The sequence below is a fragment of the Sus scrofa genome, chromosome 8 (genome assembly GCF_054392235.1).
Source record: "Sus scrofa isolate SSC_HxYL_T2T_F1_AM1 chromosome 8, Sscrofa_HxYL_maternal_Yorkshire_Landrace_v2.0, whole genome shotgun sequence".
NCBI lineage: Eukaryota > Metazoa > Chordata > Mammalia > Artiodactyla > Suidae > Sus > Sus scrofa.
In genome coordinates, this window is record NC_139390.1 from 7,404,846 (window position 1) to 7,419,652 (window position 14,807).

The 14,807-nt window shown below is 41.8% G+C and overlaps 1 protein-coding gene across 12 annotated transcripts in view; it reads left to right on the plus strand.

The window, feature by feature from the left end:
- LOC106504584 (uncharacterized) overlaps positions 1 to 13,465 on the plus strand; it is a 63,927-nt gene extending 50,462 nt beyond the window's left edge. For 6 of the 12 annotated variants that reach the window (XR_014813616.1, XR_014813621.1, XR_014813617.1 and 3 more), the window contains 2 exons: positions 1,820 to 2,013; positions 9,976 to 13,465. Coding sequence is in view for 5 of the 12 variants with exons in the window: in XM_084973846.1 (XP_084829972.1) it covers positions 1,820 to 2,013; positions 9,976 to 10,011 (230 nt within the window). In the remaining 7 variants the exon portion in view is untranslated. Of the gene's footprint in view, positions 1 to 1,819; positions 2,014 to 3,657; positions 5,274 to 9,975 lie in introns of those variants that run through there. The other 6 variants (XR_014813620.1, XR_014813618.1, XM_084973849.1 and 3 more) reach the window with 4 other exon arrangements.
- The last annotated feature ends 1,342 nt before the right edge of the window (positions 13,466 to 14,807 follow it).

Consider the following 14,807-nt stretch of genomic DNA (forward strand, 5'->3'; position numbering starts at 1 on the left):
TTTCTTTCTTTCTTTCTTTCTTTCTTTCTTCCTTTCTTCCTTTCTTCCTTTCTTTCTTTCATTTTCTTTCCTTCCTCCTTCCTTCCTTCCGTCCGTCCTTCCTTCCTTCCCTCTTTCTTTCTCTCTTTCTTTCTTTCGTCTGTCTTTTTAGGGCCACACCCATGGCATATGGAGATTCCCAGGCTAAGGGTTGAATCAAAGCTGCAACTGATGGCCTATGCCTCAGCCACAGCAACGTGGGATCTGAGCCACATCTTAGACCTCAACCACAGCTCACGGCAACACTGGATCCTTAACCCACTGAGCAAGACCAGAGATCGAACCTGCATCCTCATGGATGCTAGCCAGATTCGTTTCTGCTGAGCCATGAGGGGAACTCCTCCCAGATGATTTCAATATCATTTCCACTTTCAGAAAAAAAAAAAAATCCCAGCCTATTTCCTAGCTGAAAACCTTCTCTGCTATCCTGGCCATGGATTCAAACTACGTCGCTCTTACATTTCATAGGAGAGAAAACTTGGTGATGGTGGAGTTGGCCCTAGAATTTAGTGCGTACGGCCTCTTGATCAGCTTTTTAAAAAAAATATTATCCCGACACTCCCAAAACTCAGAACCCTTTATAGCACCTCACCCCACAATCTCATTGTGCCCCAAAGAAGAGGCTGTACTTCCTTTACAATTGATGTCTCTATGTGGAGTGACTTATAGAAGCATCAAACCAGAAGACTGGCCTTAAGCTGACTTTATTCAGTTAACTCCCACTGTTCTGCACACTGTGACTCATGACAGTCTCAAGGGAAGTGGGGTCTTGAAAAGGAACAAGCCTGTTAGGGAAAGAAGATGTCCTAGCACTTACCTTGACAGAACTGAGCTTGTTTTGCATTGATCTCGTCGGGGTCATGACTCCTACTAGACACCTTTTGTCATGTGATCAACACTAATAGGACAATAACCTGCCAACTTGATGCACAGATCAGCCCACCTTACGGTTATCTCATTATGCATGTCCAGGAAGAAATAGGAGAAAAAATACCTCCTTTCCAAGAGCCAATGTACAAATGTAGAAGATGAAGCACGTGTACAACGGCCAAGCTGTGCAAGAATGTCCTCAGCTGTGGCAGTGCTGCTCATGCAGCATTTTTAAAAAAAGAATAGTGACGACAGCAAAGAGCGGCAGCAACACAACCAACATTGGAACACAGACGTGTGGCCTTTTACCCCAATTCTCATTCTGTTTTGAGTCCACGTCCTTTCTGGAGAATTATTTCTCCTCCATTCTCGTCCATGTGATCCGAGGACACGGGGAGTAAAGATGGTGACCCAAGATTGGTATATTCCTTCTCTTGGTGCAGCTCTAACAAATGATCATAAACTTTAGAGGTTTGCAGTTCTGGAGGCCAGAGGTCTAAAATGGTTCTGTGGGGCTCAATCACGGTGCCAGTAGGCAAGGCTGGCTCCTGTCAGAGACCCCAGAAAGAGACTATATTCTCCATCACTTCCAACGTGCATTCTTCGGCTCGTGGTTACTTTCATTTCCAATTCTGTTGTCACGATACCTGGCCTCAGACTCTTTTGCCTCCCTCCTGTAAGACCCCTTGGGATTCCACTGGGTGCACACAGGCCATCAGGATCCTGCTCATCTCAGGATCCCTAATTTAATCAAGTCTGAAAATTCTCCTTTGCCATGTAAGGTATCGTATGTAGAGTTTCCTGGGCTTAGTAATCCGCTTTGGGGACTATTAACGTACTACAATTAGTCAATCAGTTCCTCCAGCAATTGTTATGGTTTTATGTGAACAAATGCTCTGGTTTGGTCCAGGTAAAGGGATTCCTGAGACTTGTGCAGGTGCCAACAGGAAGAGACTCTTTGCTGGCCTTGAAGATGTGGGAAGTCTGGCCAGCACCTGCTCTACTGTAGCCATCCTGCCATGCCATGGGCTGGGCTTATCTCCGAGTAAGAGCCGCCCATGGATCGAATCTTCAGCCAGGTCTACATCTGGACATTTTTCTGAGGTCAGTTGATTTCGGGTTTTTTTTTTTTTTTTTTTTTTTTTTTGTCACTTGCAATTGAAAAATTTCCCCCTAGTTGTAAACAATAGTAACATTATTGAGTTCTTATTTTCTACCCAGTATTCTCCTAAGAGTTTTACAGGGATCATCTCACTTTATACCTACCCAGCCTGATAATAACTTGGTGGCTGTTATTATTCTTGCTTTACATGGCAAATTTTGAGACTTACAGAGTTTGAGTGTCCAGCCCAAGGATAGAGAGAAGGTCAGAGGCTATGTGGATATAATAGTCTGTTTTCAGAGATTTAACCATTCTGCTAAAAATAGCCTTTGTGATACTGAAGGAAAAGGCTGGGTTAAACAGTAGGGTCTCTGTAATAAAATTACCACAATGTAAACAAACTCTGCATAATAGCCATTACAGGCACTTTCCCTTGGGACCACTGGGTTACTTTTGGGGAGAGGAGAATATTATACACACACACACACACACACACACACACACACACACACATATATTTGTAATTAGAGCTTATCATTTTTTTTAATGGAAAGCAGTTCCTATTTAACCAAAGATAAGCTCCTTTCCTGCAAAACTGTGTGTGACTGTCGATTTTGTGAACGTTAGAATGACAAATGAGGTTTGGAAGCCTGGTATAACAGTCTGCTAATTGCTGCATTTACACTCATTCTTCCTGCAAGTTGGGCTGGAAGTGTATATGTGTGCATCACCCATGATGCTAGTGACACTAATAGGAAATTTGCTTTGTTTTCTGGCACGTCTCTGATAGACAGAACCATAGCAGGGTTTTGACATGCGCTTGTTTTCTAGCAAACATAAAATTCACATGTGCGTATATGTGTATGTACCTATGCAAACATAGATGCGAGTCTGTACATAATTTTATCACCTTGCCATGTAGGTATTAACTTGGTTAATGAATCCCTCTTCAGCTTTTCCTTCTCACAATGTCACTAGCCTGAGGTGACATGAAGTTGACATTTTGGGGGCAGATTCCTTTGGACCAGGCGTTCTGTCAGGTCATTTAATCACATCCTCTCGTTTAATTTTCACACTCTACGCAATGGGGGGAAGTTTATTTTTTAGGTGAGGAACTTGCAGCTATGAGGTTGTGCAATTTGCTCAAGGTCACAGGGCAAATAAGGGTGAGATCTGAGACTCAAACTGTTACCAAATTCAAGTTCATGTGCCTGACACCAGGGAGGCCCACCAATATCAAAAACATTGGCGTTTAGAGCCGAAAAAGATTTATTGCGGGGCCATACAAGGAGACAGGAAGCTCATGCCTCCCACCCTCCAAATCCCAAATTCCTAGAAGGCTTTCAGCAAAGCATTTTTAAAGGCAAGTTTTATTTTATTTTATTTTGATGGTAAAGGTATTTTTAAACTTTTTATTCATTTTTCAATCGAGGGACACTAATCAGTCGATAATGTCACCAGCAAATAAAGAATGACATAGGACACCCATAAGAAAAAACAACTTGCCTATATGTGTCTGATGTTCTTTTAAAATTGATGTTCTTTTAACTTTTATTGAAGTCTAGTTGATTTACAAAGTTGTGATAATTTCTGCTGTACAACAAAGCGATTCAGTTATACATGTACACACATCCATTCTCTTTCAGATTCTTTTTCCCACATAGATGATCACGGAATACTGGGTCGAGTTCTCTGCGCTCTGCAGCAGGTCCCCGTTGGCCAATCATTCCACGTACCTCAGTGTCCACATGTAAAGGCGTTTTTTAAGCGGTGTGGTTGGTTGTTGCGAATTCCTTGGTGCAGGAGTCTGTTGTCCACATAGGTCAGGTCAGAATGTTCCTGTCAGTCTCCAGCAAAACCAGTGTTATTCTCTGTTCTGCAACTCTTCCTCCCTAAATGAATGGAAGAGGATTATACCCTTAGAGGTCAGAGCCTTGAGAAGAGGCCTATCCTGTATGTTTCAGGCTATAGGCAACATTCTTAACTCTATGCAAAATCGACAGACTATAAAGGTTAAATGAAAAGAAACAGATCAAACATGGAATCAGGTTTGTTCCTCTCTATTACAGAACTAGAGTCCTTTTGATCCCAAAGATCATATTCCTTTCACTACACATTCCTGGGTTTTCATCTCTGAAACCCTGTAGCTGTAGCATCATGTGGCTTAATATTCAAAAGCGAGCCCTCTTCTATCATTGCTGCATTGTTTTGTTTACATTTATTACAACGACACGGCTTTGTATTTACCCGGCCCCTACTGCTGAGAAGGAGGGAGACTTCGGAATTAGATTTGGATTTGAGTCCTGGATGTATTTAAAGTCTGACTGTGTGACATTGGTCAAGTTATGCAAATTTGCCAACCTCTGGTTCCCTCATCTGAAAAAGGGGGAGTAATTGCATTCCCACAACATTGCTGAGAGCAGCGGTAAAGACACATGTCCAGAGTTTGTCACAATGGAAGCTGGGTAGGTGTTCATTTTTCTTTATCTTTCAAGAGGGTTGGGATAGCTCGGTGAATTAGGCCTGATGTATTATCTGTCAGTGCAAGTCCGTGTGCCCCATGCACCAAAAGGTAAGAGTTTAGAGCAAAGAAAAGTTTATTGCAGGACCATGCAAGGAGATGGGTGTGGCTCATTCCCCAAAATATTATCCTGAACTTCCAAAGTGTTGTGTTTTTTTTTGTTTTTTTGTTTTTGTCTTGTTTAGTTTTGCTTTTTTAAGGCTGCTCCTGCAGCACATGGAAGTTCCCAGGCTAGGGGTCAAATCAAAGCTGCAGCTGCTGGCTTACATCACAGCCAGATCTGAGCCACATCTGTGACCTACACCACAGCTCATGGCAATGCCAGATCCTTAACCCACTGAGTGAGCCCAGGGATCAAACCCTCATCCTTGTGGATACTAGTTGGGTATGTTACCTGCTGAGCCACAATGCGAACTCCTGGAAAGCATTTTTAAAGGCAAGGTGAGGAAGGGGCATAGTTGGTTACTGCAAACCTCTTGGTGCAGAAATCCTTTGTTCTTATCCACTGTCCACAGAGGTCAGGTCGCAATGTTCCTATAAACCTCCAAGAAGATACAGGTTATACATCAGAGAGGACCTGAAGCCGAGGATTATGGGGGCAAGGCCTGCCCCAGGAAGGCTCCATAGGGTCCTGCCCCATTACATTATCTATGTTAAAGAAATGAAAAATGCTTTTTTCCTATTCCCTAATTACATTCTTCTCTCAAAAAAAAAAAAAAAAAAAAAGAAAAAAGAAAAAAGCATATCAGAACAAGGAGTAGCTGGCCTGCTAGCCTTCTGATGAAAATACTCCATCTTTTGGACAAAGAATTTACAGCCCTGTGGCAGGTTGCATTTTTATAGCCTGGTGAGTGGCACATTTTGCTTCTCTTGTTTGCATTTATCTTAAGGTCAAAGAAATGATGCAATACATTATCACAAGTGCCCACTCTTCACGTCACGAACATCTGTGTTCAGAGCATATATCTGCTGAGACAAGTGGATTCGTCTTGCATTATCTGGTCTCTTATGTGCTGGCTCCTTTGAAGCATGGTACATTTGTTTTGACTGTTTCTGCCAAATAATGATGTGTTTAAGGGGAAATTAGAAAAAGAAAATGTTTGTTTTCCATCTGGAAAGAACTCCGAAATGTTTATTCGCCACTTTCTCCTTTAAATCATCAAGGTTTAAATAGGTTCAAGAGCCACTAGGCCTGAGGATAAGTTATTACTACTGGCTTGTCTGGAGCAAATTTTGGCTTGTAGACAAACACCCATGTGGTTTGAATTTCTTCCATAATAGGCTTAAAATATGAGAGTGTAATTAGTGAGTCTTGACATTGAATGACTTTATGAGCATGCAAGTTCTTGACATAAGCCAAGCGCCTGTGGCAATACCCCATCCTAATGAGAAGCTTTTCAGGGTTTTCCTGCAAAAGGAATTCCTTCCATATCCCAACATGATGGTTGTTAGAAGCTCTCCATAGAACATCATCCAGAGGAGAAGTGTGACCCCTAGGAGGGGACCTCACTACCTCCTCTTTCCCTCCCCCAATATTATATGTTGTGGTTTGTCTGTATTTCCATCATCTATAAAATTAGACATACAATCATGTTCTTCTCTCAGCTCTTTTGACTCTTTAACCAGCTCACCCTGCAGCCAACAGTCCCCCCCCCCCAGCACAACTCTCATCACACAACAAGCTATTCACCTGTACCCCCCACCCCATGCAGCACTGTGCCTGGCGATATTCAGTGCTCAATAACTACTCATCGCATGGCTGAGGAATGACTACATAAGTGAACTATGGCATCTTGGGTAAATTTCACCTTCATTTTCCTTCCTGGAGATAACTGTGGGGACATGGACAATCCAAGTGGATTTAGAAACAAAGTATCTGATTTAGATACCTGGGAGCAGGACCGCAGACCAGTAACACTGCTTCATTCAGTAAGACTTTTATTTTCCAACAGAATAGCTCTCTTTGAAAGACTTTAATCAAGAAAAAAACCTTCCTCTGGGCTTAAAATAATCTTCATTCTGGTGAGCCAATATGATACCTTGAGACTCAGCTCGAGATTTTTGAAAAAAGAACATATGTACACATAGACTCAGTGCCAGCTGGCAGTGATTGAAGTCAGTAAACGAAGACCATATTAAGATGAGTGTCCCAACCTCTGTTACACCAAGAGGCACAGAGCTGTGTGCTGAGGTAGAGAAGCCCAGGGAGCGTGATATACGAGGCCCGAGGATAAACTTAGCACTCCCTCTGTATAACAAATTACCTTGAATGATGGAGGGAGCTGGGAAACATGTCATGCTTGTGCTTTCCAAAGTTTATGTCACATCCAGAACCCTTGTTTTAATTCTACACAATTGCATTTTTAGTGTATTTCATATGCCTCGTTTACATTTTGATAATAAAAGAAAAAACATTAACTCCTACGCATCAGATCAATTTTCCGCAGCAATTACTCACATTTGATTTTTGTTTTACAAACATGTAATTCTGCTAAGTTTCACTTCCTACCTCGGTGAGTTTTCTGAATGAGGTTGGGCATGTGTTTTATGTGATTTCAGCACCATCCTTCACTAACCTCTGTAAAGCCATGCATTTCTGATCTTGCCTTGTTTCCCCATATTGTGTATGAAAATGTTTGGGAGGGGTGTTTGGCGTTCATTCGAATGTTCTTCCTGAGGCCTCCTGAGTTTCTATCCTAGAATTACAGTGTTGCTTCAAATATGGATTAAGATGGTTTTATGGTGGCTTGATTTTCTGAAAGTTTCCTATAGCTTTTCTTCTTCTTTTACCAAAACATTCTTGAAAATTGTGCTTTTGTCTTTATGCCCATTCTTTCTCAGTCTCTGTGGTGCAAGGGGTGCCTCAGCTGCACCCCAGAATCCCGGGGTTTTCTCAGAGGTAGCTTGTCCATGGATAGTGATTAGTTGTTCGTCTCATGGGCCAGGTGCGTTGGGGGGCAAAGTCAGAAACAAACGATGTCACCATCTTGGTGACATCACTCCTCAATCTCCACACTAGTGATAAGTCTGGTCAGACTTCCTATTTCTTCCTGATGTAGAGTTAGTAGGTTGGACGTCTCTAGGAATTTACCCAACGCTTCCTACTCTACCATCTTGCTGATACCACTCCTGAAATTTCTGAATGACATATCCAAGATGGGTCTTAAACATTTTTCTTGCTTGTTATTCAGTAGATCTTTTTCTTTTTCTTGAATTCAGGGTAAAAAGCAAGTTGCAAACATTTGAATCTATTTTTTGAAGTACATTTTGATAAACTTTCCCAAACTGTCATTTTAAATTTGTCACTGGATCAAGATGCAGAATATTTTCAGCACTTTATGCCCCTTCTTAATTCCCAGTCTTTCATTGCCCACCCCTGGCAAACACTGATCTTATTTATGTCTCTATTGCTTTGCCTTTTTCGGAGTGTCATATGAATGCAGTCAAACACTGCGTAGGCTTTTGTGTCTCACTTCTTTAACTTACTAAAATAATTTTCAGATTTACTCGTGGTGTGCTAGTAATTTGCTACTTTCAGTTTCTGAAGTATTCTGTTATAGCAAAATTTGTTTATCTACTTACCAGATGATGAATTGATGGTCACCTGGGTTGCCTTTTTTGATATCATATAACCCTTTCCTTTGGAGGAATCCCATTTCCTTCAGCTTAAAACAATTTTCCTGTATTACTTATTTGGCGATATCTTTCCTCTCCCCACACCCACCGTCATATTTACTTCTTTCCAGAATTCCTTTCAGTCCAATGCTGGACCCATTGGGTCAACTCAAATCTTTCCTCTCAAATTCTTTCCTATCATTTTAGTTCTAGGCTCTGTGTCATTTATTCAACCTTATCTTCAAACCAAATATATTTTTTCTTAAGTTTTTTATTTGGGAGTATATATGTACTCCCAGAACTCCTCATTGTTATTTTATGGTTTGTTTTTCATGGCAACTGATCATTGCTTTATTTTAGCTTTTTGATCTTTAGGGCCACACCTGTAGCATGTAGAGATTCCCAGTCTAGGGACTGACGGAGCTGCAGCTGCTGGCCTACACCACCGCCACAGCAAAGCGGCATCTGAGCTGCATTTGTGACCTACACCACAGCTCACGGTAATGCCAGATCCTTAACCCACGGAATCCTCATGGATACTAGTTGGGCTTGTTACCACTGAGCCCAAACGGGAACTTCCTGATTGTTATTTTTTGATAGCCGTGTGTCCTTGCATTTTGGTCAGGCTACTAATTAGAACTGTTTTTTTGGTTGGAACAGTCTATCCTAGAATCTTTATTTCTCAAATCCTTATTCTTTCTCCATGGTTTCTTCACATTTCAGGGGTTTCTGTGTTGTCTAGTCATATTTAAGAATTAGGCAAAAGGGCGATTTCTGGAAATTCTGGGTACAAATGGGTAAGACATGCAGACCAACCGTATTTCTTCTATTTGACCCCTTACATGTCCATTGCTGTGCAAGAAACTAAGGTGAACCTTCTAGCTAGAATTTTCTCCAAATAACTGTAGAGAGGGAAAGGATGCAGCTAATTTGTTAAGAATTTGCTCTGTGCCTAAACACTTTCAAATTAACATCAATTAATGGTTATGTCATGCTTATAATCTGCCTGGATCTCTTCTAAGAACTTTTCCAATGCTCATTTAATTCCACAATAGCTCTGTCATGGATGTCTATTACTTTAATCCTCTTTCAAGGTAAGGACATCATGGAATAGAAAGGTGACTACAGGGTTCAAGTCTGCATAGATAATAAGTGGCAAAGCTGTTTTTGGAAACACAGGCATTTGTATCCAGTGTCTTTGCTCCTAAACTGCATGCTGTACTGACTCTCCAACATTGACTTTCTTCCTGAATCCTTTCAACAAACCTGTGGGGTGGGTATTATCAATGCCACTTGGCAAAAGAGGATTTTTGAGACCCAGACAGGTTAAATGACAAACCTCATTTCACAAAGATCAGAAGTGGAAACTGACTCCGAAGTTCACATTTGTCCAAGGGATGAACATTTTAAATACTTACAATGAAAGATTTCTGGACACTTACATCAATGTTTATTTGAGCCAGGATAACATTCGAACTCCATGTTTTAACTGAAATGACAAAAGAGCAAAAAAAGACGTTGTTGCTAATGATCTGTACAAACTGTCTCTCTTACTTTGGAACCAACAATTAAGATCTGAAATATCAATTATGTTGTTTCTCAATAACGCAACGGATCAATAACCTTCCTTTGGTGTTCTTAATTACCGCGTGGGGGTTTCTGCAGAAACATTCTGAAACGGATCTTGCGTATTAATCTCTGTGCCTCGTTCTTGTCTTCACAATGGAGCAATCAGACTCTGATTAATGTTAGCAGTAAACTAACCGCTATCTAATCAGTTGACAAAATGCTGGTTGTGACTCCGGTTTCTATGGTCTGTTTGTTTCAGATGCCTCTGTTTGGTGTTTGCTATGGGGAAGAATAAAGAAATAAGACATACATTATTCATTGACGTGAACAGGAGGATTTCTGTGATATCCCCTCTGGCTTTGACAGGATGACAGAACAGTCACTCAAGACCTAAGTGTGAACCACCCCTCTCCCCATCCTGCTATTTTTTGAAGACTAGAGACTTTAAGCCAATCATCCAATAAGTAAAATGTCCCTCTGGAATTTCACCTCATGAAAAATGATACCACCAGCCACCGAACTGCCCAAGGGTGAAACAGGGAGCGGGTCTGTTTCTTCTCTTCCTTGTATTCCAGATGCCCTCAGATCCTGAGACCAGTCTTTCTGCCCTAGTTAAAGAGGCTGCTTGCCATCTTTTACTTCATCTATTTTCATGCTTTCGAGTCATCCATTCCCCACTTCCATTTCACCTCCACCCCGCAGTCCTCCACGCTGGACAGCGTCATAACCCCAATACATTGTGTCCAATCGCCCACCTTACGTTCAGACTCTGGTGTGTCCACTAGCTCTGCAGAGCCCCGGGGTTCAGTGATGGTGTCTCAGGGGTCTAGGTATGCCTGAAAAGAAAGCCCCCCACCCAACTTTTAACTGAGCGGTTCTGTTTTTATCTGCTTTCTGTCAAAGGATTCTGAATCGTATTTTATTTGAAAAGTAAAAAGGCCTAAAACTGAAAAGATTTGGAAACTACTGGCCCACAGGAAGAAATTCACATTCCATCCCACAACATACAACCTGCAACATACGTCCCATCCTCTATTATACTGTGTCATGGAATAACATAGAAGGTTATCTGGGGAGAGGTCCCTGCCCGCCAGTCAATCCATCTTATACTCTCAATTCCAAGACACCTTTGAAACATTTACAATTATGCTGATTTTCTTACATCGTACTAGGTGATCTGTCTTCTCATGTCATCTCCAAGCCTTGGCACATTCTGTTTCCTCTGTCTGGAATCTCTTGCCTCTGCTGGTTGCCTTAAAACTCCTATTTATTCTTCAAGTCTCAGCTCAAGGGCTTCTTGGGTGAGGGCTTTCTGATCTTCTAGCCAAAGGTTGTCCAATAGAATGTGGTGCAATGAAGAGCGTGCTCTGTTTCCCACACGGCCCAATCCAGCAGACACCAGCCACAATGTCACTAGTGCAACCAGGAAACTCAATTCCTAACTTTGTGTATAAAATCATTTTAATTCTCTCAAGAGCTATACATGAGTCGTGACGACTGCTTTGCGAGAGCAGCTCTAGATAGACCTACTTTGAGATTGATTTCTGTTATAGAATTTTCCATAAAAACTGCATCACAATTATTTACATGAACATTTATTGTGCTGATCTACCAGCGTCTATGGGATAGGACTGTGTGTGTGCCTGCACACACTGTGTCACTAGCACTGAGCCCGGGACAGTAGGGATTCTTCAAATGTTGACTGGGTAGGTAAAAGGAAGCACATTGTCAAGGATGAAGTGCAACACATAAATGGAAAATTTCGAGGGCTTTAAATCAAACACTCCTTATTTGAAGTCCAGAATCTTTCCGTGGGTGAATGGTGGAGGCAAGTCTCTCCTCCTGAGTTGAACTTACTCACCTGTTTAATGAAGATAACGCAGAAGTTCCCTTCATCAGATATGTTGGGAGAATAAAAGGAGCTAAAGTATATGAATTAAATGCAGATTAATTAGTTAACATTAATCCTCCTTCAAGAGTACCCACTTATGTATTTACCTATGTATGTATTTTGTCCTGAAGCATATTTACATCCCCTGAAATTCAAAATTCTAATGATAGGAATGTTTGAAAAATCCATACCGAGAAATAGCAGATTGTAATATATGCAAACATTCCCCCACCCCAATACTTTGAAAAGGACTACAGCTGGTGAGTTGCAGACCCGAGTCAGCACAGGTGTGTTCCCAACTTCAATGATACCAAATCTGCCTCTATGTGGGTAAAAGAATTTGCAGAAGCTTGCCAAGTGACAGGTGGTGAGCTAGACCAGCGTGACTAATGGTGGAACGAAAGAGAAAGGCAGAGGGAGAGAGGCTGTTGGTGGAAACACGGTGATTTATTATTCACTGGGAAAAACGCAGTGTCAAGAAGCATAGGGTCTTGGCTGACATCAGAGCTCTGAATCAAGTGAAACCATTTTATTTGGGTGAGTCTGCAGCCAGACACAAGGGTCCACCTTTGTCAGTGCTTTGTATGCCTAAGCACAAAATGAAGCGAAGGCTGCCATCAGCAGAAGGGAAGGGGGCCATCATCGCCAACAAGTATTAGAGTCTTGGCGTATGTATATGCAGAGAGACAGCAGTCCTGAAAACACTGCAGGGATGCACGTAAATAAACACACAAACCCATGCATGGAAATAACCTCATCTCCAAATCAAAACTGCAAATTCCTCACAGCACACTCTTAGGGGCAGACTAGTGATTACTGCTTTCCTGGAGCTCCCAATCAGATTTCTATTTGAAGTTTAAACAGATTTAGGTTTATAAAACCTGCTGTCATTCACCTGGTCAAGGCATGAACAGTAAAGCAGCTTTGGTAACTTACGACCACTGTTCAGTTATTCATCTTGAACATTGATGGACGCAACTGTAAACTATGCAAAACTACACATTCATTTTTTTCAGGAGGTTTTTCTTTCCAGGGGGTGACATTTGTCTTCCATTTTTTAATCTCTTTTATAGATCAAATGTTCATCATGGAAGGACTGAGATCCGTTTGTTGTTGTTGTTGTTTTAATTCCTTGTTTGAGACATTTTGTTCACTATGCATGCAACTAAAACAGAACATTTAAAATCATAATAATCATTGAAACTGAAGTCAGTTCAACCTAAAAATCAGTACAACCATCAGCTATCTTTTATAGAAAAAGTTCTGCTAAGTGCTAAGAAGAATGCTCTGAATAAGATTCTTTTGCCAGCTGAAGTAGGCAGAATTTCTAGGTAAGGCCACCAGAACCCATGCTCTCTCTAATCCTTAGTACCTGTGAATGTGAGATACCACACCCATGATTGTGTTATATGTCAAAGTTAACCCTAAGAAAGGGATATCTTGGTGGGCCTGATCTAATCCTTAAAAGCAAAGAACTTTCTCTGGCAGGTGGCAGAAGAAGGTAGAGGTAGCATTCAGAGAGTTTCAAAGCCCAGGAAGAAGTTGAGTTGAGGCGCTGTTGTTGGCTTTGAAGATGGAGAGAGCCACGTGAGAAGGGGTGGGGATGACGTCTAGAAGTAGAATGGCCCCGAGGCGACAGCCAGCCAGGAAACGGGGAACCTGGTCCTGCCACCACAAGGAACCAGATTCTGCTGACTTGAATAGTTGGAAATGGATGCTCCCCAAAGCCTCCAGTGAAGAGTCAGGCTGGCTGACAGCTTGATTTCAGTCTCAAAAAACACTAAGCAGAGAAGCTAATTGAGATTCTCCAGATTTCTGACCTTCAGCCCTGACAGATAATAAATAGGTGTTATTTCAAGCCACTGAGATTATGGCATTTTTTTAAAACACAGACATACATAACTACTACAGTATCTTTGCACAACACAGAGTTAGTTTAGCAGGAAAGGAAAATGTCTGAGTAATACTTATAATTGCAGAGCAATATGTGCTGATAGAAAAACTGAAATGTGCATCTAGACGATGTTTGACTTGGGCTGTGAAGAATGCAGGTAAAGATGGAACAGAAACACCATACAGGGAGAGGACACAATCTCTGCAGACAGTCAGATTCACAGACTGGTTCCTTGAGAAGCAGACTCGGAGATGGATATTAGTGTGTCGGAATTTTTTTCCAGCAGTGCCCTTGGGATCTACAGCTGTGGAAGAGGGTGAGAGAAAGCAGGGCTCACTCTGCAGAGGGAGGGACTGAGCTGCGGATTGGCCCCAACAAAGTCTCCAGCCAGCCCCGCAGGGAGAGGGTTCATCAGAGATGTCCTGCATTGGGGCAAGGGAGATGGGACTATGCCCTTGGGTTGACTAGCAATGGATGTAGGCTTCCCTGTGGAAGACAGTGTGACCTTGTGTGAGCCTGCTTTCTGTAGCTAAGACCACTTCCAATGAAGGATGACAACTAAGAGCTTCTCCTTTCACACACACATTTCTGAAGCAAGGTCTGAAAGGTGCAGGCAGAGGCATGGCCCATTCAGAGATAAGTGAGAAATTTAGTGTAGCTTAGGATATGCAGAAAAATAGAAAAGACTACTCACAACAGCCAAGACATGGAAACAACTTAAATGTCCATCAACAGATGAATGGATTAAGATGTGGGACATATTCACAATGGGATATTACTCAGCCATAAAAAGCATGAACTAATACCATTTGCAGCAACATGGATGCAACTAGAGATTCTCATACTAAGTGAAATAAGTCAGAAAGAGAAAGACAAATACCGTATGACATCACTTATATGTGGAATCTAAAAATACATGAAACTATCTACAGAACAGAAACAAACTCACAGACCTAAAGATTGGGTTTGTGGTTGCCAGCGAGGAGGGGGAGAGAGTGGGATGGACTGGGAGTTTGAGGTTGGTAGATGCAAACTGTTACATTTAGACTGGATAAGCAATGAGGTCCTGCTGTAGAGCACAGGGAACTCTATCCAGTCTCTTAGAACAAGATGGACGGTAACGTGAGAAAAATGTTTATGTATATATGTATGCCTGGTCAGTTTGCTGTGCAGGAGATATAGGCAGAACATTGTAAATAAACTATAATAAAATTTTTAAAAAGTTAGGGAAGACTAGTAAGAACTTAGCCTGGAGAGGTGGGTGGGTCTTAGTTCCTGGAGGGCCCTGTGGGTCAGGCTAAACACA